This window comes from Spea bombifrons, chromosome 8 (assembly GCF_027358695.1).
Source record: "Spea bombifrons isolate aSpeBom1 chromosome 8, aSpeBom1.2.pri, whole genome shotgun sequence".
In the NCBI taxonomy this organism is placed as follows: Eukaryota; Metazoa; Chordata; class Amphibia; order Anura; family Pelobatidae; genus Spea; species Spea bombifrons.
In genome coordinates, this window is record NC_071094.1 from 5,415,001 (window position 1) to 5,440,016 (window position 25,016).

The 25,016-nt window shown below is 43.2% G+C and overlaps 1 protein-coding gene across 1 annotated transcript; it reads right to left on the minus strand.

The window, feature by feature from the left end:
• Positions 1 to 2,104: 2,104 nt before the first annotated feature.
• Positions 2,105 to 23,362, minus strand: FUBP3 (far upstream element binding protein 3). Its single transcript, XM_053472825.1, has 18 exons — positions 23,171 to 23,362; positions 20,023 to 20,128; positions 15,106 to 15,139; positions 14,413 to 14,462; positions 13,985 to 14,056; positions 13,722 to 13,779; positions 12,585 to 12,747; positions 11,431 to 11,529; positions 10,808 to 10,912; positions 10,190 to 10,292; positions 9,788 to 9,888; positions 9,038 to 9,179; positions 6,674 to 6,834; positions 6,407 to 6,480; positions 6,117 to 6,193; positions 4,366 to 4,437; positions 3,995 to 4,122; positions 2,105 to 3,742 (listed from the first exon to the last, which is right to left on the minus strand). The coding sequence occupies exons 1-18, from the start codon at positions 23,255 to 23,257 to the stop codon at positions 3,734 to 3,736; spliced, it is 1,641 nt and encodes a 546-aa protein (XP_053328800.1). The 5' UTR covers positions 23,258 to 23,362; the 3' UTR covers positions 2,105 to 3,733.
• Positions 23,363 to 25,016: the final 1,654 nt, after the last annotated feature.

A 25,016-nucleotide genomic window follows, 5' to 3' on the forward strand; every position in this document is an offset into this window, starting at 1 on the left:
AGACCGTAATGCCGCAAAGGGGATGTAAAATAAAATAAAAGATACTCTTTGTGCTGCAGAAGACGCTCGGTGGTGCGAGCCCTTTTTACGACAGCCCTCCACCCCTCTCCGACAACACAATGGCTGCCGATAGCAAGTAATGGACGCGCCAGAGAGGCGCCCAAATGCCATCCTAATAGCCGCATAAATATGAAAGTCGAGCACAGTGGGTCTGCGCAATATTCCGCCCCCTGCTCCACCCTCGGTAAAAGCTCGAGCCCTAATGAGGGATTTCTATAATTCATAGTATGGGAATACCACAAGGGAGCGTCGCAAAGCTGTACTTACCGATATATTAAAGAGATTGCATCCGCAAATTCTTAAGTCATTTATGAGTTTGGCACAGTTTGCAATGCTCCGTCTTCAATTACAGGACACCTCAGAGTTCATTATAGCTCAATTACTCCTACTGAACCATGCCAAATGTGATTCTGGCACAGAGCTTAGAAGATGAATTAGAGGCGAGTGCTCGCTATAATACCCCACTTTGAATTCCCATTCCAATATTCGGCATTAAATCCTGTCTCAGCAACTCGCTCTGCGTCAGTCCGAGACTCCATTCCTCGCTCTGCTCTTCCTCGTCCACCTGTGCATTGAGGAACGTATGCGCCATATAATGCTCTGCACATATTCAGATATCAATCTCCTGTTCGTAATGGATCCAACTGGGAGTCACAATTACGCTTAAGTATTGGGTTCAAATTGATTTCCGATACATACATAAGTCCGCATAAATGTCTCTAGTTTTACGGGACGTTTTATCCGAGATAATTTATTTATATATTTTTAATTTCCCTCTCCCATAAAACATTCGAATATTTCGTAACCCATAATAAGTATCATTCGGATGAAGGTAACAAACCGAGGCTTCATGGGGGGTGGGTAGAGAACAGACAAAAAAAAAAACCCATTTTTTTTTTCTTTATATTTATTGTAAGTTTAATATCATTCATAAGTAATTAAACAATGATATATACATATTTATAATGTGAAACGTCCGCGAGATCCACCACGGTAATCAAAATGTGATTTACTGGCGTGAAGAATTACTGGATTTTCCCTACAGTCCACTTATTAATGACAAGACGCTAAGCTAGATATATGTAACAGTGAATTTAAAAAGGTGACATCATATAGATGGTCCATGCTCTTTGCGGTTTATAAAGTAACTTTAAATCATTGAATGTGAAAACCCTTTAAAAGGGATTCATCTGAACACTTTTACCCGTATTCAGGGGAGGGCATTTCCCAGATGTATTCAGACCGCATGAATAGCACAGAAAAAAAACGAATGTAATACGCAGAGATACACAGCGCGGAAACCTACGGTATCTAATGTAATATATAGGAATATACGGAAATTACTAGTTCCAGTCAAACTATGTTTACCAATATTAGAGGAAAGCTTAATTAGCAACATGGCCTGTTACTTTATATGTTATAAAACATTGTCATGTTGTGGTAAACAAATAGCAGAATTATGCACTAATTATATATATATATATATATATATATATATATATATATATATATATATATAAATAATCTTGACACCGAGGCCGATTGAGAGAATAATTTTGTTCCAATAAACTATCTGCAGACCTGGAGCCGCCGTTGCTGTCAGTCATGTGATATTTTGGGTGACTTTCCTGGCTCAATCACCACACTGAGCTGATGCTTTATGGCAATGCTAATGAAGTCCGTTCCTCCATAGACTCTTTAGTCAGAGTGTCTGAATGGGCGATTAGGTCTACATCACTCTATTCCCCGCAGGCAGTATGATAAGGAGTCGGGGCGTTTGTTTAGTAGATTTGGGCTCAGATAGAGCGAGAACTTATATAAATGGCTAATCGCGACTCGACAGCTTCTACCCATCCAATGAATAATTCTGATGCAAAGCTACAGAAGAAACAAAATCCGGAGCCCTTTACACCGTCTTATTTTTGTTCCCCACAATAATCTCCAACAATTTATTGTATAATCTAAACATGTACAAAAAGCTTTGAAAAAAAGACAACTGATATTTACACAAGAAAGTCAACACATTAAAGCAGGCAGACATGAGAATTTTTTATCCACAAGGAAGCTTGTGGCATTTTTATTATATAGAGTGTAAAATGCAGTTCTCAGATGATAAGACATCTTGCTGTAACATACTCATTATCGCTCAATTGTGAATTTTTTTTTAATAGTTAAACTTTAGGCAAAAAAAACAAACAAAAAAGAAATTAGTTAAAGCCCTTAAACACCCACCCAAAAAACAAACTAAGACATGGAATGTTTCCCATGGATTAATTTTAAATGCACACGCAAAAAAATTAGATTGGATTTTGTTTTGTCTTTTTAAAAATACAGCCATCTGTACAAGAAAAAAAAAAAAACTACAAACATTCAAAATCATATCCCTTTTATTAAATCAAAATTTTTTTAGCACATACTGTGGTTAATACTAGTTTTATTTACTATGGTAAATTTGACAATTAGTTAATAAAATACTAACAAAATTCAAAATAAGGAAAAAAAATAACGGCAAAAACAGAAAAAAAATAAAGATCAAAGCCAAAACACGAACCCTGGAGTTAAAAAAAAAGTTATTACGATTCTTTTTTAAACTTTTTCACCTGTTAAGTGTTCCACAGTGTTTGCATTAAAGATTCTAACAGTTGATTTATTCATATTAAAAAATAATATTTATATTTTCCGACAGCACAAAATTTTCTCTTTTCATGTTATTATAGCTTGGATGTCCGATATACACAGGCAACAGAATAAGTGATAAAAAAAATTCACCCCTTTGCTGCCAGAAAGCCTTGCCATGCATTGCTCTACAATGCATACAGTTCAGTCTGGCAGGAGAAGGGTTAACAATCAAATTTCTTTTTTTTTTATATTAACCCTTCAAAACCCTAGGTATTATACAAAGCCTACAAAATATGAAACTGCTCCCCCTCCCCTTTTTTTTCCCCCATACACACAATACTTGTCTCAGAAAACATATTCAAAATATTCGGTATTCAGAATGACATATTTCAGAACCAGATAACACGGATATTAATTCTCTTTAAAAAAAAAAAATGCAATAAAATCAAATACAGTCATAATATCAAGAAAAATTAGACTTAAAACATTTAATGAATTTACAGTTAAGAATATTTAAATACACATTTCTTTTTAAAAAAAAAATAGGAGTTTGTGTACACTTTGTTTTTCAAAATTTTATAAGTTTTAACATTCATAAGACCTCCAAAGCTGTATTGTCGAGACAAAAAAAGTTACAAAAAAAAAAATGTGAGACAAATATGTTGCAATTTCAGCACCGGAGGGGGTAGAGGCTACACAGTGGAGGAATATATATGTATATATGCATTTCTAAATTTCTTGGTTCAAAAAGAATACATGTTAACACTTTTTTTTTCAAGGGTAGAGAAAAAAAACAAACAAAACACCCCCCAAAAAAGAAGAGGAAAAAAAAAATACTCTCAGCACATTTATATCTTTAGTATATTATAGAATCCTGATTCTTAGCAAAGTTCAGTAAAGATTTAACCCTATGACTAGTGTTTTACAAACAGAGTCTTCATCAAAAGTTCTGCAAATCTAGAAACCTGTTACAAATTAAGGTTCGTTTTCTGCAATGATTCCAAAGGGGGATTGGGAATTAAAAATAAAACTTGCCGTCGACCGGACACTTGTTCTACTGCTCCTGAAAAAAACAAGAACGGAGGGGGGGGGGTTAGTTGGCGACCCTAAAGAACGTGCACAGAAACAGATCATGCACCCCAACAGTCATTCAGCGAGTATTGGGGCGGTGGGCCGACAACATACGCAGCTCCCCCAATGCGGGGTTAGAGAAAATCGATCCTTGCTTAGAAGTGATCATACGAGCGGCTCCGTGGTTAATTCACGTTGGACAGTCACACAGACGGCATGTAGATAAGCGTTCAGGGCTACTCACCTGGCTGTGGGTCTGAGTTTGCCCCAATGACTGCCCGTAGTAAGCCGCCTGTTGTCTGTAATACTCTGCCCACGCCATCGTGTAGTCTGGTTGTGAGCTTGGCTGAGAGGGGGCGCTGGCAGCTTGGCCTGGAGAGAGTCGAGATCAGAATATTTAGAGCGGAGAGGCCAACCTTCACAAGGTCATTACCCCACTCAACGCTTTCCAACGTCGTCTAGCATGCAGACGTGACAGACCCCCCCCCCCATCTTGTAAGGCAGGCGTTACAGAACTGTAGCAACGCCATAGGAACTGCTACTTTATGGCGTACTAAGAACGGCCATTACAGAAACGAGAGCGCAGCTGGTTTCCCCGGCCGTCTGGCTACTTACTCTGCTTCTTGTAATACTCCTCCCATGCCTTGCTGTAATCCGGCTGAGCGTTCTGCTGCTGGCTCTGTTGACCTGTACAAAAAGACAAGCATTGCTCCGTCAGCCGATGGGGTCGCTGTCTGGGAAGTCGGAGAATATTGGTTTCTCCTAAACACTGTATGTACAGAACAGAACGCGCCCCCGTACATCATTCCCAAAGCGCAATAATCAACGCTTCTTACATTATGAAATCGGACGCGATTCTAAAAGCTCACGGGAATATTACTACCTCAATAAGAAAATGGAATAGTATCGTAGACAAAAAATATCTATAATCCTGTTTTGCTTTATCCTCATGCCTGTTTGGGCGACACGTAGCACAATTCCCATAGTTCACCCACTAAAATATTTAGTAAGGAAGCCCCCAAGCCAGATGAACAGGTTCAGATTCTTCAAACCAAGAACTTTTTTTTTATTTTAAAAGGTAGATTTCTACTTCATTGTTTAGAAATAAAACAGTCAAGATACACATATCGAAGGATTTAGGAGAAAGAAAAAAAAAAAAAGTGTTAAGAGCAGTGAATGAACCCGAAGAGGCGGACGCCACAAGTCAGGTCTTCATTCCTTTGTCGCCGGCTCAGGGTCACACAGAGTGTCCACCTGCTAATTCTCACAAAAAGGACCCCCCATCAAAATCTTTTCTCAGGGAAGTCATTGAAGGACACGCCAATTAATGGACTGCAAACCGGGGATGCTCTACATCATCGGGTATTTTAGGCAGAAGGTGAAGAGGGGGGGCCGCCGAGGGACACAATAAAACCTAAATGTTTAGATCACTTATTAGGGCAGGAGAGGGAGGAGAAAGGACTCGCTCAATTAGTTCACCAGTTGTGCCATGAATGCTTTACAGACATTTCCCTCTGGTTCTGCAAAGACACTATCTGCAAACAATAAGGTTTGTGTGACAATATGGGGGGGTGTGCGGCATTTCCATTCACGCCACCAAATGGCAAAGCAATTTAAACCCACCACACACACACAAACGCCGCCAAGCACGCTCATCTGGAGGCAAGAGTCATTATTAATGCTTTATCAGATGGAATGATGCCGTTTGAGCGTATTGGGTATTGTTTGAGCAGAAGACCGTTTATCCAGGCAAAAACACAAGTTAAATACTCCTAACCTTGCAAGATATCTGATGGGTGAACTAAAAGTTCTTTAAACCCAACTGCTATTTAGTTTATGGAAAGTGCTGCAAAGCCAAGATCACATATTCCAACAGACCCCTCTGTACTCGGCACAATAATAATGCCCCCGGAAGGCTAGATATCCGGAGCACACAACCAAAAACGCAGCTCTCTAGGAACACGAGGTGTCCCTTATGTGAACGGCATAACTGCCGCCAACACCTAAAGTCGCTTATCTCCATTAGATCGAAAGAGATGGCGTAGGTGGAAGGAGAGGCACGAATGCTCATTTCACCTTGGAAACTGAATAGAGAAAAGGCAGAGAATAAAACCCGTTCCTTACACGGAATTGTATTCCTTACAATAGCCACAGAGGCAACATTCATATAAACCAAGTGTAGCCAAAATTCACCTTTTACCAGGAACGCCTAATAAAAAGCAAATACGGCAATGTTGACTTAATCAGTTTTTTTAGGCATCTATTGTGTGTAGTGTTTATATTATAGCAAGTTGGCACTTGAGCGGTAAATGGCGCAGGGTGCGATCAGCTGGCGCTCCGTTGCCCAGGTACGACGTGTCGCTCACCTGGTAGTTGTTGGCCGGGCTGTTGCCACGCCTGGTAAGTGCTGCCCCAACCCTGGGTTACAAACGCCTGAGGACCACTGCAGTGAAAATGAGAAGGAATCACACGCCGTACTAATCTGCCACATTTATTGTCTATTAGAGTGAATGCATACAGGGCAATCAAACGCAAGTCATATTGGGATGCAGAGACATTAGCCGCTTAGCACACTTGTGTCCTCTGAAACAAAATGGAGAACTCTGGCATCATAACCGACCCCAACTCGCTCCCATACCAAAGTGTAGCCACTCACTTCTGATGAGGTGTCGCATGTGCCTGGCTAAAAGGACTCTGCCCGAAACTGCTCGGAGCCCCTATTGCTGTACCCTAAAAGAAAAAAAGACAGAATAAGACTTAGAACAGATACAAGGCATGTTCTCTGCTTTTATTACTGGGATTAATGTGTTAATTCCTACACTCCAGAGATCCTTTACCTTAAATATTCTTTACAGAAATCACAAAACCCCCGTTCCTGGCTCACAAACACTGAGTCGCTGGTTAACCAAAAGCTTCAACCTACCCCAACTTTCTCATCGATGAGATGCCTCGCCAGCTCGATCTGTTGTGGGACACCTCGGATGGTGAATATCCGGACGCTTGGATCCGTGTTGGGAGGGGGATTTCGCTGAAGCTCCACGTGGGCTCCGGATTGCTGGTTAATGCTTTTGATATTTTCACCGCCTGCAAAACAAGAGCGAAAGAGCAGGATTTAGGTCCGATAACAATATTTGGCAATGATTTCAGTGTCAAATTTAAAAGCAAGTTTTGACCACTTAAAACGTTTCCCTTGTAGCGAACTGTTCTCAGTCTGGGATATTGTTTTGTTTCCAAACGCCTGATCGCAAGATATCCTTTATTATTTATTAGTGGCGCTTTAATGCTGTTCAGAATTGCATAAAAAAATTGAAATTAAAGCAGAATTTGTTTTCCCCACTAGAAAGAAAGAAAATAGTAATGGGGCTATTGACAGTAATATGGAAGCTTTTAATGGAACGTTTACTGAGCCATATGGAGAGAATGCATTCATTGAATCACAATGAATGAAGTGATGGTCCCAGTTACGCACCCAAACAAAACACGCTGAACACACACACTCGCTGGGAGAGGAGACGGGGGGAGAGCCAGCAGGGGGCACACGGAGTAACAAAAACGGAAATCACTCTCACCCCATACGCCCTACCTTAACAATTAGCCGCATCTCAGTAACCCAACCGAGACTCGCACAAAGTTCATAAATTTTTTTTTTATTTTTTTTAAACACACCTTAATATCCATAAAGCACTTAATTGTTAACCCATTCAGCCCTGTGTAGTTCTGTAGAATGAACTACTAATAGCTGGCCCTAAACTCACAAGTAAAGAACAAAAAATGATTATCACTTGTTGAATAAGCGTGCTAATTGCTCTGGTAATTAGGGCTCTAGAGGCTCTGGTTCACAGCCAGGCGTTTCATGCTGCTTCCGCAAACGGCTCGCGAGTCCTAAAGCTATTGTATCGTGCAGACGCCCGGCGGACATACACGCCGGCCAAGTGGACAGCAAACGGATAAAGAATTCATGTCCCCCCCCCCCCTCACCCGCAAGGCTTGGACACAAAGGAGGACCCTCTGCTTTTGGCAGAAAGGGTGGTTGAGGCATGGAAATGCCTCTCAGGAAAGGTATAAGGACCGGCAAAAGAGGAATCCTCAAGGCCAACAGCCTTTGCAAAGACAGAGGTTTCCGCTGCTAGCTCAATGCAAGAAGTCGAAAGCTGATAAAGTCACAGCCAATCATGAGATGTTGAGCGGATACCCCAAAAAGACATGAAAACTACGCTACTTCAAGTGTCCAAATTTATTTATAAAAAACCTAAAAAAATTAACCGCTATTGCTCTGTTCAGTTTTTATGCTGTTACTGCCTTGCTTTCATGGGGCAACTCTTTAGGGTTTTTTTTTCCACTAAAAGCCATGTTTTAAACTTTGGCTTAATCTGAAACAGCATACTTTTATCTTTTAGGTCTAGCTGTTGCTTTCCAGCATTAGTCTGCATTGCCATCCATACTCTGTGCAGTCTCAGAGTCCCGTCTTAATCCTGCGCCCTTTTATCCGGGGGGGGGGGGGAAATAGTTGGTGGCGGTGTCAAAACTTCACACCCACCTCCCCTTCTTTTAAGAAACAAGGACCAGAGGGGCCCCGCAGCTGAATGGCTACTCGTAAAGCAATTAATCATGACAGCTAAAAGGCAGAGTGGACAGGCTTGGGCTGCCAGCCCCCTTCATTATTATTGGCATTTATCATGGAAATTTGGACCGAGCGAGGGCAGAGACCGTGCGCGGGGAGGGGTGGGAGCAGATGATCAAAAAACAGGGGGCTTCCGCTTTTCACAGAGCGAGGACGACATTTCTTAACGGCCTGTTCTGGAGTTAAACCCGCAGCGTGAAGGTGTGAGACGGACTTTCTGGTAGTCCTGGAAGTCACAAGACAACCAGGTAAACCTAAATCAATATTGTTTGAATACAAAGGTTACTTGCCATTCACTCATTGAGGTAGCCACAGGAAAGGACACAGAGATCTACACTATACTTGTAGTAGAGTGTATAATAAATAAATATATATATATATATATATATATATATATATATATATAATTTTTTCTTTATTATTAATTTAAAGTCAAAAACGAGTGAAATGCAATGCAGAACAATGAGTCTCTTTGGAAAGGAAAAGCTGTGGTGATCTGGCCTGCGTTATACTGAAAACACCGATCCCAGGCTGGAACGACTGGCCGCGGGACAGAGCCATTTTACCGGCCCAATAAAACCATAATTTGCTCTGCGTACAAACAGCGAGCGGCCTTGTGATTTCTGTGCCACGAGGTGTGTGTGCTTTCCAAGCCTTTTCTCTTACCTTTGCCAATTACCAGTCCGCATTTGTCCGCCGGCACAGTGTACGTGATCTCCTGCATGCCGCCTGGCGTACCGATATTCCAATCGCCGCGACTGCGTCCCCTCGCGCGAGCCACCGCAAGATTCCCGAAGCCATCGCGTTCCTGCAGGAGAGGGAGAGGCGTTTTAGGGCAAAGTCTCTATGAGTCAGATTAGGCTAATTGACACCATCGCAGTGTATAGGAAACAGAAGCGATACAAATAACCTGTGCTAGAGTCCCGCCATTTGGGTATAAACATTTCTAAAGGTACCGTTTATGGCATGTTTTTCACCAAGAGGATTCCGAGAACATCTCTGAAGCAGAAAAACATATGCCTCGAAACCTTTTAATGCTGCGTCAAAACAATTTAAACTCCACGCAATTCAACTAGCAGAGTATAGATTGTTAAACGGCTGGTATAACTCATTAAGAAATCCGATAGACTTAACTTTCATTAAATCTAAAAAAAAAAAAACTGCAGATTTTAGAAGCAGTTGTTAGGCTGCGCAACATGGCAGTCTTATTTTATGCCTTGACAGAAGGCTGGAGAACGTAAAAGCGGCTAATGTACACAACATATTGCGAGTTAAAAGTAGCATCTCAGGAGCCAGAAACGTATATAGATGCCAGGACAGGGAAATGTCACAGAAAGGGTGAAACCCCCCCGGGAAACTTGCAGTAAGCCCCCACACAAGACAGACGGCTGTCCACAGTTGTCCCAAGGCGCTCACCTGTGCCGTTATAATAAGCTCGTTGATTATGTGAGCAGCGTGCTGACATCGGTCTGGGGCGCCCATTACTTGCGCCACTCGCTCGGGGCTAATTCCGTCATCTGCGGGAGACAAACACAAGCCATTTCAGCAAAGCGCCTGCTGTTCCACACAGAAACAAGCACATATAAACACGGCCGGGGTACACACTGCTACTAAAACAAGCGATTCTGCAGAAGAGGAAATCTAGAGTCTGCTACCATACAGCTACAGGTTTATATTCCCATTTCTGCGGGAACTATAAAAGGGCTCCCTAGTATGAAAAATCAGCTGGGAAGAAAAAAAAAAACCCTTTTATAGATTTTAAACTGGGACCCTTGGGGCCCTAACACGACACCCAACAAGAAAAGAAAAGTTACAAACCTGGCTTGAACTGAATCCTCACTCCGGCATCATTCTGAATCTTCTTGATCATTTCACCATTCCTCCCTATTACGATTCCCACAGCGAACCGGGGTACAGGCACCTGGCCAGCAACAAAAGAAGGGTTCAATATTAGACAAATTATTTGTTATGGGCCAGAAACCTAAAATACCCAAATAAAAGCAGACTTCCAGTTTTTTTTTACATGCTCATTTATCCTTTAAAGTGAACACTTAGGTGTCATTCTCCCGCGCACAACACTGAACAGTCTATTTAAAATGTTGATTACATGCAGAAAAGACCATGTAAACGTCAGGTTTCAACATGCATTTTATATCAAGCATTTAATGCAATAAACGTAAAGCCCGCCATTTTATTACCGATACCTGCATGACATAACCCCCACTAAATTAATGGCAGTTTTCTTGTAGCCCTTTTCGCAGAGGCAAGTATTCTGTTCATCACAATGAATTTACATAAAACATTAGCAGTATTTTAGAAGCATCTGTTGAATAAAAGAAATCCCCCCCAAGGTACGGTGGGAACCCCATTTGAAATGCAGGCACAAAACAAGATTGACGATGTCAAGGTGAGAAAAAGCAGATTCGGGCCGTTTACCTCTACGTTGCATCCACCCATCCTGGAGCTGAAGTCACTACGGACACCCCTGAAGTCGATCTGGTCCTTTTCTCGTATGATCTCCAGAACCAAGTCTCTCGCTTGCTGCAGAATCAGAGAAATTGATAAAATCCATGAGACGGGTCGCCATATTTGCAACTCAACTTCCCCGCTAGACAGCCAGGATTTGCTAAACCCCACAATGAGTTAACTGTCTCTTTGCAGGTGGTTTAACCCCTTTGTGGGCAGAGCGAAGGCCTGTACGCTTATCAGAGCAACTCGCCGTGCCCCTTCCCCATGCCAGCACGCCAGCTTCTTGGCATAAGCACCTGCTAAAAAGTAATGCGTATTTACAGCACCAAAACATAATTCCGTTCTCCTGCCGGGGCCTTTATCCCGGTGGGAGACGGAAACACGGCTGGTGTGATAAACACTGGAGCGTATCTGCTCTGGTGTGACTTTTCATGACGGGCTTTATACAGCGCACCAGAGGAGAATGTTTTATACAGAGTGCATTTGCCTAAACCCTCACGCTGCCTGAAGGGCAAAGTCATTCATTACAAAACATGCGCACAGCAGCCGGCAAATCGGCGCCGTTTGTAGACAGAACAGAATGGACGTACCTGTACTTTGAAAGGGTCTCCTGTGATCCTAAGCGGCTTGTCTGCCCCGGTCGGTAATGGGCCATCTTGGATCATAATCATTTTAACGCCGGTCCTCTCCTATAAATAAATAAATAGCTTGTGTTCACAGCGTTGCGCTACTCAAACTTTAAACATGTCGGAGAAAGTGTTTTCCTTTCAGGGCTTAATGGCAATGATTCTGTCCACGGTGTGTGTAACGCCTCAATTTTTCTTTTTAAACGGAAACGAACGTAGCAAAAGCACTTCTAATCATCTCCTGCTATATGAAGACGCGGGGGGACCTAAAGTCCCGCCATAACAGGCCCCCAGTGGGCTCAATACTAACCGGGACAATCTACACGGACATTAAAAACACAGCGGAACGCGAACCCTTTTCCAAGTTTTAATATTTAGATTACAAGCCGAAGATCAGGTTTCCTGTATATGTCTGGGGGGTGTGAATATTTTGACAAGGCTACCTATGCCATTTAACCCTTCGGCAGCCAGAGAACCTACTGAGCGTGCTCAAACGTCACATGTCCTGTGAATTAATCAGCTCGGTCAGCCGAGCGGTGCTGTAAAAAGAGCACCGGTAAAAGATCTGGTGGTAAGCTAGCATGCGATCTGTCCATTTCCCGCGCTCGGCAGATCCAGCGAAGAACCTATCGGCTTTCTGTCGGTTCTACCGACGCAGAAACCTTTCACGTGGGCCAAGAAGGCAACTTCTATGGGGAGGGTGTTTTAGGCTTACGTTTAACGTAAAAATGACAATACCCACAGCTTTTAGAGAATATATTCTCTGGCACGTAAAGGGTTTAGGAACAAAAATGTGTTTTTTGGGGTAAAAGCTACACAAGCACAGTAGATTAAATAGTAATTAGAAGCAGCTCACACTTCTGTGCAAATTAACATCCTACAAAGCATGTCCCACACTGAGCATAATTACACTCTTATACCTGCCGCAGAACAAAACTATTAGCAGAAGAAATTAGAAGGCGCTAAAAAAAGGAGGAAAAAGGAGGGAGCACCGGTAGGAAGATCTTAGGACTCGAGAGAACTCGTGTTTAACCCTCTTACTGCTGTAACAGTAGCAAGATCCTGCAACTGCGTTACAACCATAGTGTTAGGAAGGACAGCATTTTGGTAACGAGTACCTGCAACTGTTTAATGGTGTCGCCTCCTTTGCCGATTACCAGACCAACTTTAGAAGCCGGAATTAGGATCTCCTGGACTGTGTTGTTTCCGTCCATGTCGTTATGGAAGCCTGGCCCGTTCCGACAGCGTTCGACAATCTGTCCTAAAAGACGCTTTGCATGTCTGCGGGAAGAAGCACCGAGAAGCGAGTTATAAGGACAGGTAGGATCTAGAATATAAACCATTATTCTGCCGACACCCCACACCGCAAATAGGATCTTTTATTTTAAGCCTAGACAGTCACAATAGAGAAAGTAAACGGCGCGCGCACACCTAACTCCACGCTGACAATATTTATTTATCCGAAAATATTTTATTAATACAGATTCCATGCAGGCAATTATTAGAAAGGCTTAGAGATGAATCCGTTATAAGGAGGTTTTATTGTCTGGATATATTCCCCACGGCAGAGACGGTGTTCAGAAAGAACACTCACGTCTGCGACAATTCTGTTTTTTTTCACCTAGAGGTTTCACTGTACAAGATCCGGGGCAAGCGGTTTATATTTATATATATATACACACATATACCAACAGAAACCCTGTGGCTTTCTAAGTAATGTACGGTTGCCTATAACAGTTATTCCAGTTCATTGCTCACAGTAGCCGGGCATAAACGGGGGGCTTTGGAACGCCCCTATAACTCCAGAGACCAACATGGGTGCAGTAAGGTGTATTATTTTTGGAGCGTCTAGGGAGGAGGGGGGGGGGCTGATGCCCAATGCCAGCTCTAAGTAGAGAGCACAACAGGACAAAATACACATTCATATATACACAGAAACCGCATCGTCTCTGCCTGCTGCGACAACCTTTCAAGGACCTTTGTATTCGCTCGCTAAGCGAAAAAAAAAAGCATGGTAATTGTGGAAGCAAGATTGCAGCTTTTGGGAAAGAAAAAGGGAGGGGAGGCATTGGGTGGATTTCAAGGAGATTACACTATTGCGATTTTGGCATTTTAGATCAGGAACTAATCGTCACAAAGAGCTTGTAAGGGAGACAACGACCTGTACGGCAGTGTCATCGATATACCTTAATTTGAAGATTTGGGGGACAAAGAAAAACAAAACAAAAAAAAATATATACACAAGAACCCCTTACTCTATGCTTTCCGGCGCACCAGTCAGGACGCAGGATCTCTCCGGCAAACCACCGCTATCTGCAACAAAATATAAACAACGATTAGAATCCAGAGTTAATATGCATATTTAGGGTTGGAAACGCTGGCTTTCTGACACAGGAACACAATTCACTTTAAACGCCGATAGCCTCCCCACCGCAGAGAGGTTCACTTATTTTGGCAAACAAAAAGTTTACTTCCGGTTGGGTAAGCGTGTCTGGGATGGATTGTGCAGATGGTTTACCTGGCGCTATTTGAATCTTGCAACCAGATTCTGTCTGGATCCGTGAGATCTGCTCTCCACCGCGACCAATTACTGAAACAAGGATAAAAGAAAAAAAAAAAAAATCACGTCTCATCTTGGATCTCCTATTCTATGTTGGTTTTCGACACCTTTGTTCCAACAATGGCTCTCCGCCAATTATGGGAGAGACATTTTCAGAAGGATGGGATGTGTCCTCTAATTAAAGTGTCTCTAACAATGAAAGATTAAATATGGTCACATGTATGAAGGGCTGTATGCAAACATTAGGAGGACCAAGCCTAAAAACAGACAGGCGCTTTAAAGAAGGTACAGACTCTGTGATTCTGCCACAATGTAGGGGAATGAAACTACTAGGGACCAAAACTACTAGGGAATGAAACTACTAGGGGCCTTCATGTGAAACTTACTGAATCCCACCATCTTGTCAGGCACTTTAAATTCTTCTGTCATCACAGTTCTAAAACAAGGGAAGAAAATGTCAGAACGAGGAGAAAAGGCAACCTTTAAATTTACACTGCACAGAGCCAAGACATCGCAGACAGCCATCTTTCATCTAAAGTGATCTATTCTGACGCCCTTCCACCCGAATCACTGAATCCAGGCAATGCTTCTTAAGTTAGGACTTGCAGCACCCAGAACGTTCCCAGTAGGCTTTCCTTCCACTATTAGATTTCATGTAAAACGTTTTACAATAAAGTCATATGTCCCGGTTTAATTCTGTGTCATTGACCCTGAAAGGCTTCTGATTGGCTGAGTCAGCAAATAGCTTACATTACAAACTGCTTGTCAGATAAGTCTATTACATAAAGAAAGGTTAATATAGTTAACAGAGACTTTTGACTTTGCAAATGCAAGCCTATAACACGACCTCCTTCTCCAAGCTCTCATCTTTTCTCTATTAAATTACGTTTTTAGTCCATTAGCCATTTTTGGAAAAAAAAAACATGCGGATTAGCGAAGAAGAAAAAAATATTCTGCAAACCCCCCCCTCCTTTCGCAAGTCTCAAAAACACCGCTTGTCTCATACTAGTCTACAGATGGCAGATCAATAAACAATTAGATTGCGATCAATAAATAATAAAACATAGCCCACTGCTTACCTTTGATGTACCAGGGCTCCTAACTGGTTACCAACTGTGGAAGAGAAAGAAAAGATGGAGGAAAATGAAAAGTATTATTTCGGATAAGCCAACTTCATCTTAGTGGAAAAATACATTCTGTCTAAAGAGCTGGAGGTAAAAAGAGGGGGGGGCAAATAGTCTTCGTGGCTAAAATAAATGAGTTATGGGAATCTCATTGAGGGAAACGGACATCATCGCCGTCAAAGGTCTATAAACTGCAAAGGCCAGCTGGGCGACCGATGGGACATTGATCGCATGCTTTCATGTGCCGAAATAAGGAGAACATACTGCAAGTCCCCCCCAACATCCCGGGTTACTTGAGAATATAATACACAGGAGAGAAGGGAAATCTTTAAATCCTCCGCGTAGCCACCAAATTAAACATGATGTAAAAGATTAAGCAGATTGGCACGCACATGAATACAGGCCAAGAGTGGAGCTGAAGACACGTCTGCTTTTTAAACACAGATCAATAAGACAGATAATAGGGACGCGTTTTGCTCTCCATAAAGAGATGGTAGAACAAGTCCATCGGGAGCGAGACGGGCCGGGGGATTCCTGCTGATCGCTCAGAATCCCAAATCTAACCGTTTTTAATGATGCTTTATTTACAAAATGACTTGCGGTGCCGACACTACGCATGTCAAATAACAGGTGGTGCGACAGGTAAAAGGATCCCCCCCATGTATACCAGGGGTCTACAGACAATCTTGAATAAACACAAGGCTCGCTTGGCTGGATTTCCCAAGATCATATCACTTCCTGAGCCAAGAGAGAAGACCAAGTCATTCCGACCACCGAGGAATACATAAAAGATGTACAGAGCAACAGATAAATGGCGCTAATTACTTTTCATATCAACCTTGCCTTATTTCACTTTGTTTGTCACTGGAATTCCGTGAACAGTCCACATGCGTTCCAAAACACACAGAGCCGGCCGTCCAATACGAACCCGCCTCGGCCTTTACATCCCAATGGATGATAACATGCGTTCCGTACGTTTGCGGAACACCCGCTATTACAAAAGGCAATCAGAGACCAACTTTTAAAGTTTGTAACAACCAGAGCTTGTTCTTGAATCTTCCCGTGTAATGATTGACGAGTTGTAGGCAAAACATGCCGCACAACAGACTTTTCCCTTCCTTCCATGGAGGGAGTCCCACGGAACCCCCCCCCCAGCACTCTATACCTATAATGTAGGTCAGTGGTGACAAAAACCTGTTTTCCCTTATCCTGTTCCAATTAACTTATCTGCAGCCCTGGAGGCCGCCATTTTTGTTTCAGTCATGTGATATTTGGGGTGACTTTCCCGGCACAATAAGTTGGTGCTTTATGGCAATGCTAATGAAGTCCATTCCTCTACAGAATGTATTAGAGGGTGATTAAGGCCAAGGCATTCCATTGTTTCCCCACGGGCGGTACTCAGGGCGTTGGTAGACTGGGGGCTCAGATAACAGTGAGAACTCATAAAGCCATAAGAAGATATTGAAATGCACAATGGAGGCCGTTACGCATTTCTCTGCGTGTAAAAAGTGACTTCTATTAAAATGTAAGAACTACACGAGTCTCATTTCCTCCTCACCATCTGCTTCTCCTGCACCAAGCAGCAGCCATTCCTGCGCATGCAGTAAAATGCACCGGTAATGCCACATAACGGACACTGATGCACATTTTACTTATAAGAAGGGCTATAGCGTATTGAACGCTCGCCATAAGTGTAAAGAAAACATCTTTATTCAAACGAGTCTGGAAAGGTTCCAATAGAAGGCACTAATATTTGTGGCATTGTGTCACGTGGATGAATCACTTCCTAGCCTCGGGTACACGGCTGCCGCCGACAGCTCCCCTCCGCTTTCACGCGTCTGATGATATTTCCCAGAAAACCTCAAACCTCCATATTTCGAATTCTGCAGCACTTACTCCAGGCCAAAACCCCCACGCAGTGTTAAGCGCATCACAGCACACGTCATGCTATGGATCGTATATGCCAGGCTTTGATGATGTAATACTCTAAATTCTTTAATCTGAGACCAAAAAGCCTCCTACTTGGCCTCAAAGCATCCAAGCAGCACACAGCCAATGGGGGAAGACATTTCTGCCCTGCTTTACCACTGGCTGCATGGTGGTCTTCTCCAGACCACGGGCAGATAGACTGATGTAATTTGATACGCACATGCAGGTTGTATACTTAATATTTATTAAAACGATTGGGGACAAAGGTGGAAGGCGAGTAAACGTGCAAGCGTTTAGTGTAAATTGGTCTCTTCATACTAAACACTCATGCTTCAGCATCTCAATGCCCCACCGCGAAGAACCAATACACGGCATGCAGGGGAGGGTAGATAAAATATTACACCGAGGGGGTTTGTGTTCTCCTCCTCCTCCAAGCTACAGACCAGGCTACGGAGGGGCGACATGCAGAGTCGGGTCCAATGACAGATACCCCAACAGGAAAGGAGTGTGTGTGTGGGGGGGTACTTACGATCATTCAGAGGTGCCAATTTTTTACAATCCGGCTGGTCTGTCAGATGGAGAAGAGAAAGAGGAGGAAGAGAGGGACACAGCGCTCTTATTCAAGGTGAATTAGTAAGGCATGCGGAAGACTACAGAGGAGAAAAGATTTAAGGTCAAGGGGAAAGTCAGACACACTATACGGAGTAGCTAGGAACACGAGGAGTTGGCACCAAAACTGCTCTGAAACGGGTAAAAAGTATTATTTGTCCCCCCAATTAGTATTAATTGGTTTGTCTTTTAATCAGTAGGCATAGCATGTATACTACCAGTGGTCCACCAATACACTCGATTGGCTCAGCTTCCATTGAGTAGAACGGGTGCTACTGAGCATGTGCGAGACGTGTGTATACACACACACACACACACACACACACAGCATTTAGTAGATCGAGCAGTGGGAGGAGTTAAATGACACGGGAGCATCGTTTTCTAACCCCATCACAAACGCCCGGGCTGATTTGCATGCAGTAAATGACATCAGAGTCCATGCGCAACGGACTCCAACATGCATTTAAAGTTAGAATGGGTTGCAGCGGACCTTTAAGTCTTGTGTAACCGAGTTCAGGATTCTTAGAGACGCCGAGCGCCCAAACACTCAAATCCTGACTCATTCACCAGGCAATGATTGTTGTTGCTATAGAAACTGAAACAGCTTCTTAAAATTGTGTTTCTGAACGCGATTAAAGCCCCAAGAAAACGGCAGATCTGCCAAGCTTTATTTGCTCAGCACACTGGCGCGTAATTTAACTCGAAAGCCACTTTTAATAATTCCAGCACACAATCCAGTCGGATTAGTGATAACACTAACAACCTACCTAACAAGGTAACCGGAATCTAATTTAACCCTTTGATACGGTGCTCCCCCCACGTCATATACGACAGAACTCGGTGGCAGAGCCAGCGAGTCTTAAAAGTATTTATCTTTGAAGAGCGGTCATTATTTGTCCTGATAAACTCTTTATAAATAGCATGTTTCCGCCAGCCGGGGGGCCGCATGCACGCGATGTTTAAGCCCCCGCTCTGTGAGATTCTAACGGCGTGGCGTGACTGTCAACGCAGGACCCGACGCTCCAGAAATGCAATAGGATCAAATAACAGCAGCTGCTGCGTATACGTTCAGCAAGCAGTCGATCGAGGGCTAGAGGTGAGTAAACAAAAGGCTGGCGAGATGAAGGAACAAAGTAAACATTAAACAACATCGCTGGTTTACAAAATCCACATACAGCGGCTGCAAACGCCTAAGCAGAAAACGGCCGAGCGGATCTTTGCATCATTTCTGTGGAGCGAGCTACGTTTAAAAAAAAAAAACAAAGTTACGACTTGGGGAGGAAAAAATACCAAGTTCTTAAAGGTATGATCAACCCTGCCAACTGTTTGACCTCAAGAAGTGCCGGCTCCTAGAACAATGAAATCATTTAACAGGCTCACCAGGCGCTGACCAGGCTGTGTATTGCGGTTATGTTTAAACACTAGAGTTTTAAGCCCGCGCAGAACTGAACACACCACTTGTTCTTCCATTAAACACCACAGAGGTGACAGGGCTTTCTATATTTGGATAGCAACGGAGCGACGTTTTCACGGAGACGTTTAAAAATAGTGAAGGGGCCACGGCAATACGTTACCGCGACAGATCCGCTCGTGCAAACGCAAAGACGCGCGCCCGGGCCCTAGCAGATACTACGTCCGAGCGCATTTATTATATTATATTTCATTATTCAGCTGTAGTTAGAACTTTGAAGCGAGCGGCACACAGATTTCAATGAAGCACAGAGCGGAAGAGAATTAGACGCACACACAAGGCGCCAGGAGAAAAATAATAGCAAAACCCAATCGCTTAACTCGCATGCTTCAGAAGTAACTTCATGCAGAAAGCGTATTTTTTTCTTCCTATTTTTATCATACCCAACATTAGCTGCTTAGGTGTAGAATATTTTATATCTTAATATAACTGACATTACCAGAAAAGCCTACATTTTCTAAAAATACAGAAAAAACAAAAAAAAACAAAACAAAAGCAAGATTATTTTTGGTATTGGATTAAACTGATGATAAATTGTTAAAAGCTTCCTGCGGCCGGAGGGGAAAGTGGTCTCCATTGTCACTAGTGAACAGATAAAGCAATGCCAGAGGTGAGAGAGCCTGAAACAGATACAGGTCAGCAGCGATCGTCCACTAAAACTCTGAACTTAGAATCAAGAGGCCGTTCGCCCCGTCAAGTTAAGATAGATGATTAACAGAAGTAAACAGCTGGAAAGAGACAGGACAGAAAACACAAAGCGTGTGCCGCTGGAAGGCCTCTGTACCGCTATAGCCGCACACGCTTGCATAAACACCACAAGCCAGGCGAGTGAACATTGTGTCCGAGTTATTGCACCGTCTTACCTCCATCGTCGAGGGGTCTTTTTTGCACGCCGTAACCATATACTGATGGGTCGACGAGCGAGCCAGAATTATTCAAGTGTGGGATGCCATCGATTTTAGCAGCTATCTGTAAGAGAAAAAGGCCAAAGGCATAAGTGGAACAGCAGCAGAGCGGGAAGCCCGGGGTTAGGAGGAATATATTAAGCCACACAATTAGCTGCCTAGAATCTCTACGCTCTCGAACATACAGAGCTCTTTAATTAGTTTTAAGCGAGCCGGACCAAGGGACAGGCCCGAGCCAGTCACAGATATTCAGGCGGTAAGACGGCCGGCGCAGACTGCGCTACAATTAGCCAACGAAAATATCTCCCAGCGTGAATCAATTGAATTCAGTCGCAAGCCGGCGGCTGAAGTTATTCCCGGTTTTTGGAAGCTTGCCCGCTTTTATTGTTTCAGGGGACCAGTGGTTAACGTCACAGCACTGACTGGGCATGACGGTCAACATGAATATGAAATGGTGTACAGCCAGTCGCAGGGCATTCCAAGCGGGACTGCAGCTTTACTAGCGATTGCATGGGGAGGGGGAGGACACAGCGGAGGGCTCTGCCAGGTAGGTAAAAGTCAACGTGACATGAGAAGATCTTAGCCACATTAGCTCTCCGAGTTAATCTGCGTGTTCGTGTGTGACCTTGGGGGATGATGGAGGCAGCCGACGCTCAGATCCGTGCACGAGAACTTCTACGACCGCACACCACCCCTCAACAACGCAGCGGTCTCCGCACACTCACGGCTTTGCCGGGCTAGCGATATTTTCGTGTTCCAAGCGCAATCTATTACCGAGTAAACATTGAAAGCAAGTATCTGGATGTAATGTACCCGCGGCCAGCGTTTGCAAAAGCAAAATAAACTAAACAGAGGGCCTTTGTAGAGAAATATTCTGCAATCCGTTTCTAAAACGGTAACATGTTTGTAGAGCGTAATCTTTTCGCTCTTAAAGTGTTTGTTGTTTTTTTTATACAAACACCAAAAGTACACAAAAGGGCAACAGAACATATTTGGGCTAAGCTGGGAACGTGATGAAACTTTAGATCAGGTTTGAGGCAGGTAACCCCAGCTTTCTGTAACATATCTTCACGCTACGTGCCTTTCCATATGTTATATTTATACACGCAAGGCTGCGACAGCAGAAGCCGCTGTGATTCTCCCCAAAACGTAAACGTAAAGCTTTTTGCTTTAAGAGTCGATTAGACTTTTCTGCAAGTTCCAAAAAGCTTTGGTGCTGGTTCTGATCGGCCAACATGCTACCTTCTTGAAAGCCACACACCTTCATGACAATAGGTTCATGCTATGTGAACAGGTGATCATGTCAAACTAAATCATCCCATGGACGGCATTTCTACACGCCAAGGGTTTTTAAGTGCCGGTTTTGAGGACTGAAGTCATCGTCGGGACTTTGCCGCCGTCCTTTTACTAGTCATACTGATCACCAGTGTGTGAATAAAAGGAGTACCCAAGGTACTTGGGGACAGACTAAAGACGCTGGACATTATTATATGCTTTCATGATGTAAGCCTCGAGCCGGCAGAAACGGAAATGTAGATTAGGAACATCTGTGATATTTCTGGATTGGTGCAAAAATAAAGAGCAAACCAAACCTGATAACTTATCACGCTCGCCTCAGAAGAGAGAAACGCTGAGCGGCTCCTTTCAGCAGAATCTCAGGGGTTTCTGCTTTAACCAGATCACACGGAACGCTGGACTATTTTAAATTAGTTATCTAAACAACCAAAGTTTTTTTTTATATATATTAAAAAGGAAAATGTAGGAAATAGATGTCATTAAAAAAAAAATGTAATATTGGCTTTACCAATTACCTGCAATCCATACTATTATTTTGAACTTTCTAGGAAAAAATATTGTATTATCCAAATACTTTGCGATAAAAAACAGCCATCTTGGCTCTAGCCAAAGACAACCCTATGGAGAGACGACCTATGGGTTCTCACGCTATCCTTGACCTCTGCGTAAAACCTTTGCAGGTGCAAGGTCATAAGGAAAGATCACCTGTTTTCCTGCACAGATAAAGAAAGCAGAGATCAAATGATTAGTTTTTCAGAGCGCCTTTTAATAAAAAAAAAATACGCGTTCTAAAAACGTGGGATTTTCAGAAAATGGGGGGGGGAGATGAGTATAAACAAAGTACTCAAGCTGTAAGTCACAGAAGTGGGGGCTGGGATGCAAACCTAAGATTTCAGTAGAAGGGTTGGAAAGTAGCTCAATGGCAGTTACCTAACCCCCCCCCACACACTCCGCAGCAAACCTGTGCCGAGCAATTTGCTGAGGATGATGGGGGTTGGAATTAAAATGGCTGGAATACCACCACTAAAATGTGATTATCCAGGACAGCACGCACGCAGAAATTAGTGAAACATTAACTTTTTAGTATTCTAGAATACGTGTAGGAAGGCGGCAAGCAAATTTAAGTGCTAGCGTGAGAACGTTATGTGGAGATTCAGAGAAGGCAGGTAATTAAAGGGTTAAGAGTCGCGTAAAAGTATCTTTATTCAGTCTTTCCATGGTAATGAAACATGCCGTAAATATGTTAATTATACTATATAGGTAGGGGTACAGAAGAATGGGCCCAAAAAGTTAGCATTAAGTGTAAAGTGCAGAAGAGAGAGTTTGTTTTCTAAAAATAAAAAAGAACATATCTGGAGGACATGAAAAGTTAAGACTGGGACATTAAAAGGCACCATTTTAACTCCTACCTGACCAAACAGAGATTATAACCCCTAGGCATGGCATATGGGGGGGCGAAAAGGGGGCTGGATGCCATAAGCATGGGTCTGGACACCCAGAGCACTAATGCTGGCTGTGCATACGTACAGTGATAAGTATACTGTGGCCATTATTGTGTTGGCCATAAGCAGGAGGCCTGTGCTGGGGGTGGGGGCGGAGGGTAGGCCTGGAGCCCAGGAGAAGGCCTCAGACCTCTCTAACAGTTACCTACCAGGGGGAAAGCGTGTCAAGGAGGCATTTAGTGACTCCACAGTCCCCCTGAAGGCCTCCTACTCCCGCTCTGCGGCTTTCACCTTCCTACCGTCGTTCTAGTTGAGGCCTACCCCACCCTCTCCCGTACCGACCACTTCTCGAACCCCGCCGGCCTCACCTGCCGAACCCGGTGCAGCGCGTCGGCGAATCCCTCGGACTTGATCCCCACGGGAGCCGCGCTCTGTCCCTGCACCAGCTCGGCCATGGCACCCGCCACCCACAGGAGGAGGCCGCCGCTACACCGACCTCACTCACTGCGCACGGGACCCAGAAACGGAAACTAGGCTACCACAAGAGGAACTACTTCCGCCGGAATGAAAGTAGGGAAGCAGGCGCGTACTGTAAAAGATAGGGCAGTTTCATGATGACGTATGAGGAAGGCCAGATCGAGGCACCCCTCAGACCGGAAGTACCCGGTACGGACATGTGAGCGGCAGGAGATGAGCCAGGCATAAGGGGGGGAAATTGGAAAGTTTGTTTCTTGGCCGTGAAAGTTATATCCGTCACATTTCTTATTTTGGGAAATACAGTTTTATGGTTAATAATGATAATAATGATGATTAGGATTCTCTTATATCATTATTTCCTACCTATAGCCGATATCTGTACCAAGTAAGGGCTTCATCTCTGCCACGTGTACCAGTTTCACTTTGGTGTCACGTCCCCCTTTTATTGGCTAACAGTGTTTAGCAGGATAATGAATTTTACTATTCAGGTCAATATTATAACTTTTTGTTGGACCAAACAGTGATTACATTATATTATAGGTCATATTAGATTTATTTCAGTTTAATGCATGTAGGTGTATATATATATATATATATATATATATATATATATATATATATATATATATATAGTTGTGTGTAGATATATATATGTGTGTGTATATATATATATATATGTGTGTATATATATATATATATGTGTATACATATAAATATATATATATGAATGAGTGTGTGTGTAAATATATATATATGTATATATAGGTGTGTGTGTAAATATATATATTAGAGTCAATATTTATTTCTTTTATTTTCAGGTCTAAAAATGCACGTTACGTTTTACCACGGCTTTTTAAGACTTTTGTAATTTAGAGTTAAATGCGGCATCAGAAAACATTATTTCTGCTGCCGTTGAATAGCCAAGCCTTTCCCAGAAACAATTATTTAATCGTGTAAAATGTTGCTTTATTCATTTATTTATTTATTTTTGCAGGGAACTTTTGACACATCTGACACAAAAGCAGACACCGATGGGTTGGTGAAACTCAGAAACTGAAAAAATGCTTCTTAAATGTTTCTGTGTTTAAGTGATTTTACCATCAGAGGAGATACATTGATGGGTCTGCTAGGGTTTTTTATTGCTTAGCATTCTTCTGAATGCAGTGAATGTTTTCTGTGAATGGAACAGCAGCTTTAATTAAGTTAGTGGGTGATTGCAGTTGCCGAAGTACCAGCGAGGCATCAGACGGTAGGATATAGCCTCTTTCGGTTGACAGATAGCGTCTTCCCGCTTCGGAGTCGGACTTGGCACGGATTCATGGCTTTCATCCATGTTTCATCTTTAGTGATGCTCTGCCAGCTCCCCCTCTACCCGGTGTATTAAGAGTTTACTAATCGGAGAACTCATTTCTGCCGGGTCCCCGTGGCACGAATGATCAACTGAGTTATAGCTGACAGACGCGCAGAGCTCCCGCGCAGAGGAAGCTACGTGAGATGGCTTTCCAAAAACAAGCAGCTGTTTAGTTTGTGACAGCGGTGGAGCATTTAACTTATCGCTTCTTTGTGCAATAACTACTGTAACCCTCAGCCAAACAAACTACAAATTGTACATTTTAACCCTTTTGGTGGCAGAGGGGTAAGCTTGGAGGGGTTATGTACGTTTATGATCCAGGCCAATGGCTGCCGCTATAGTGTCCAGGTCTATACCGCCTCCCGTTGCCACTGACAGCTCGACCC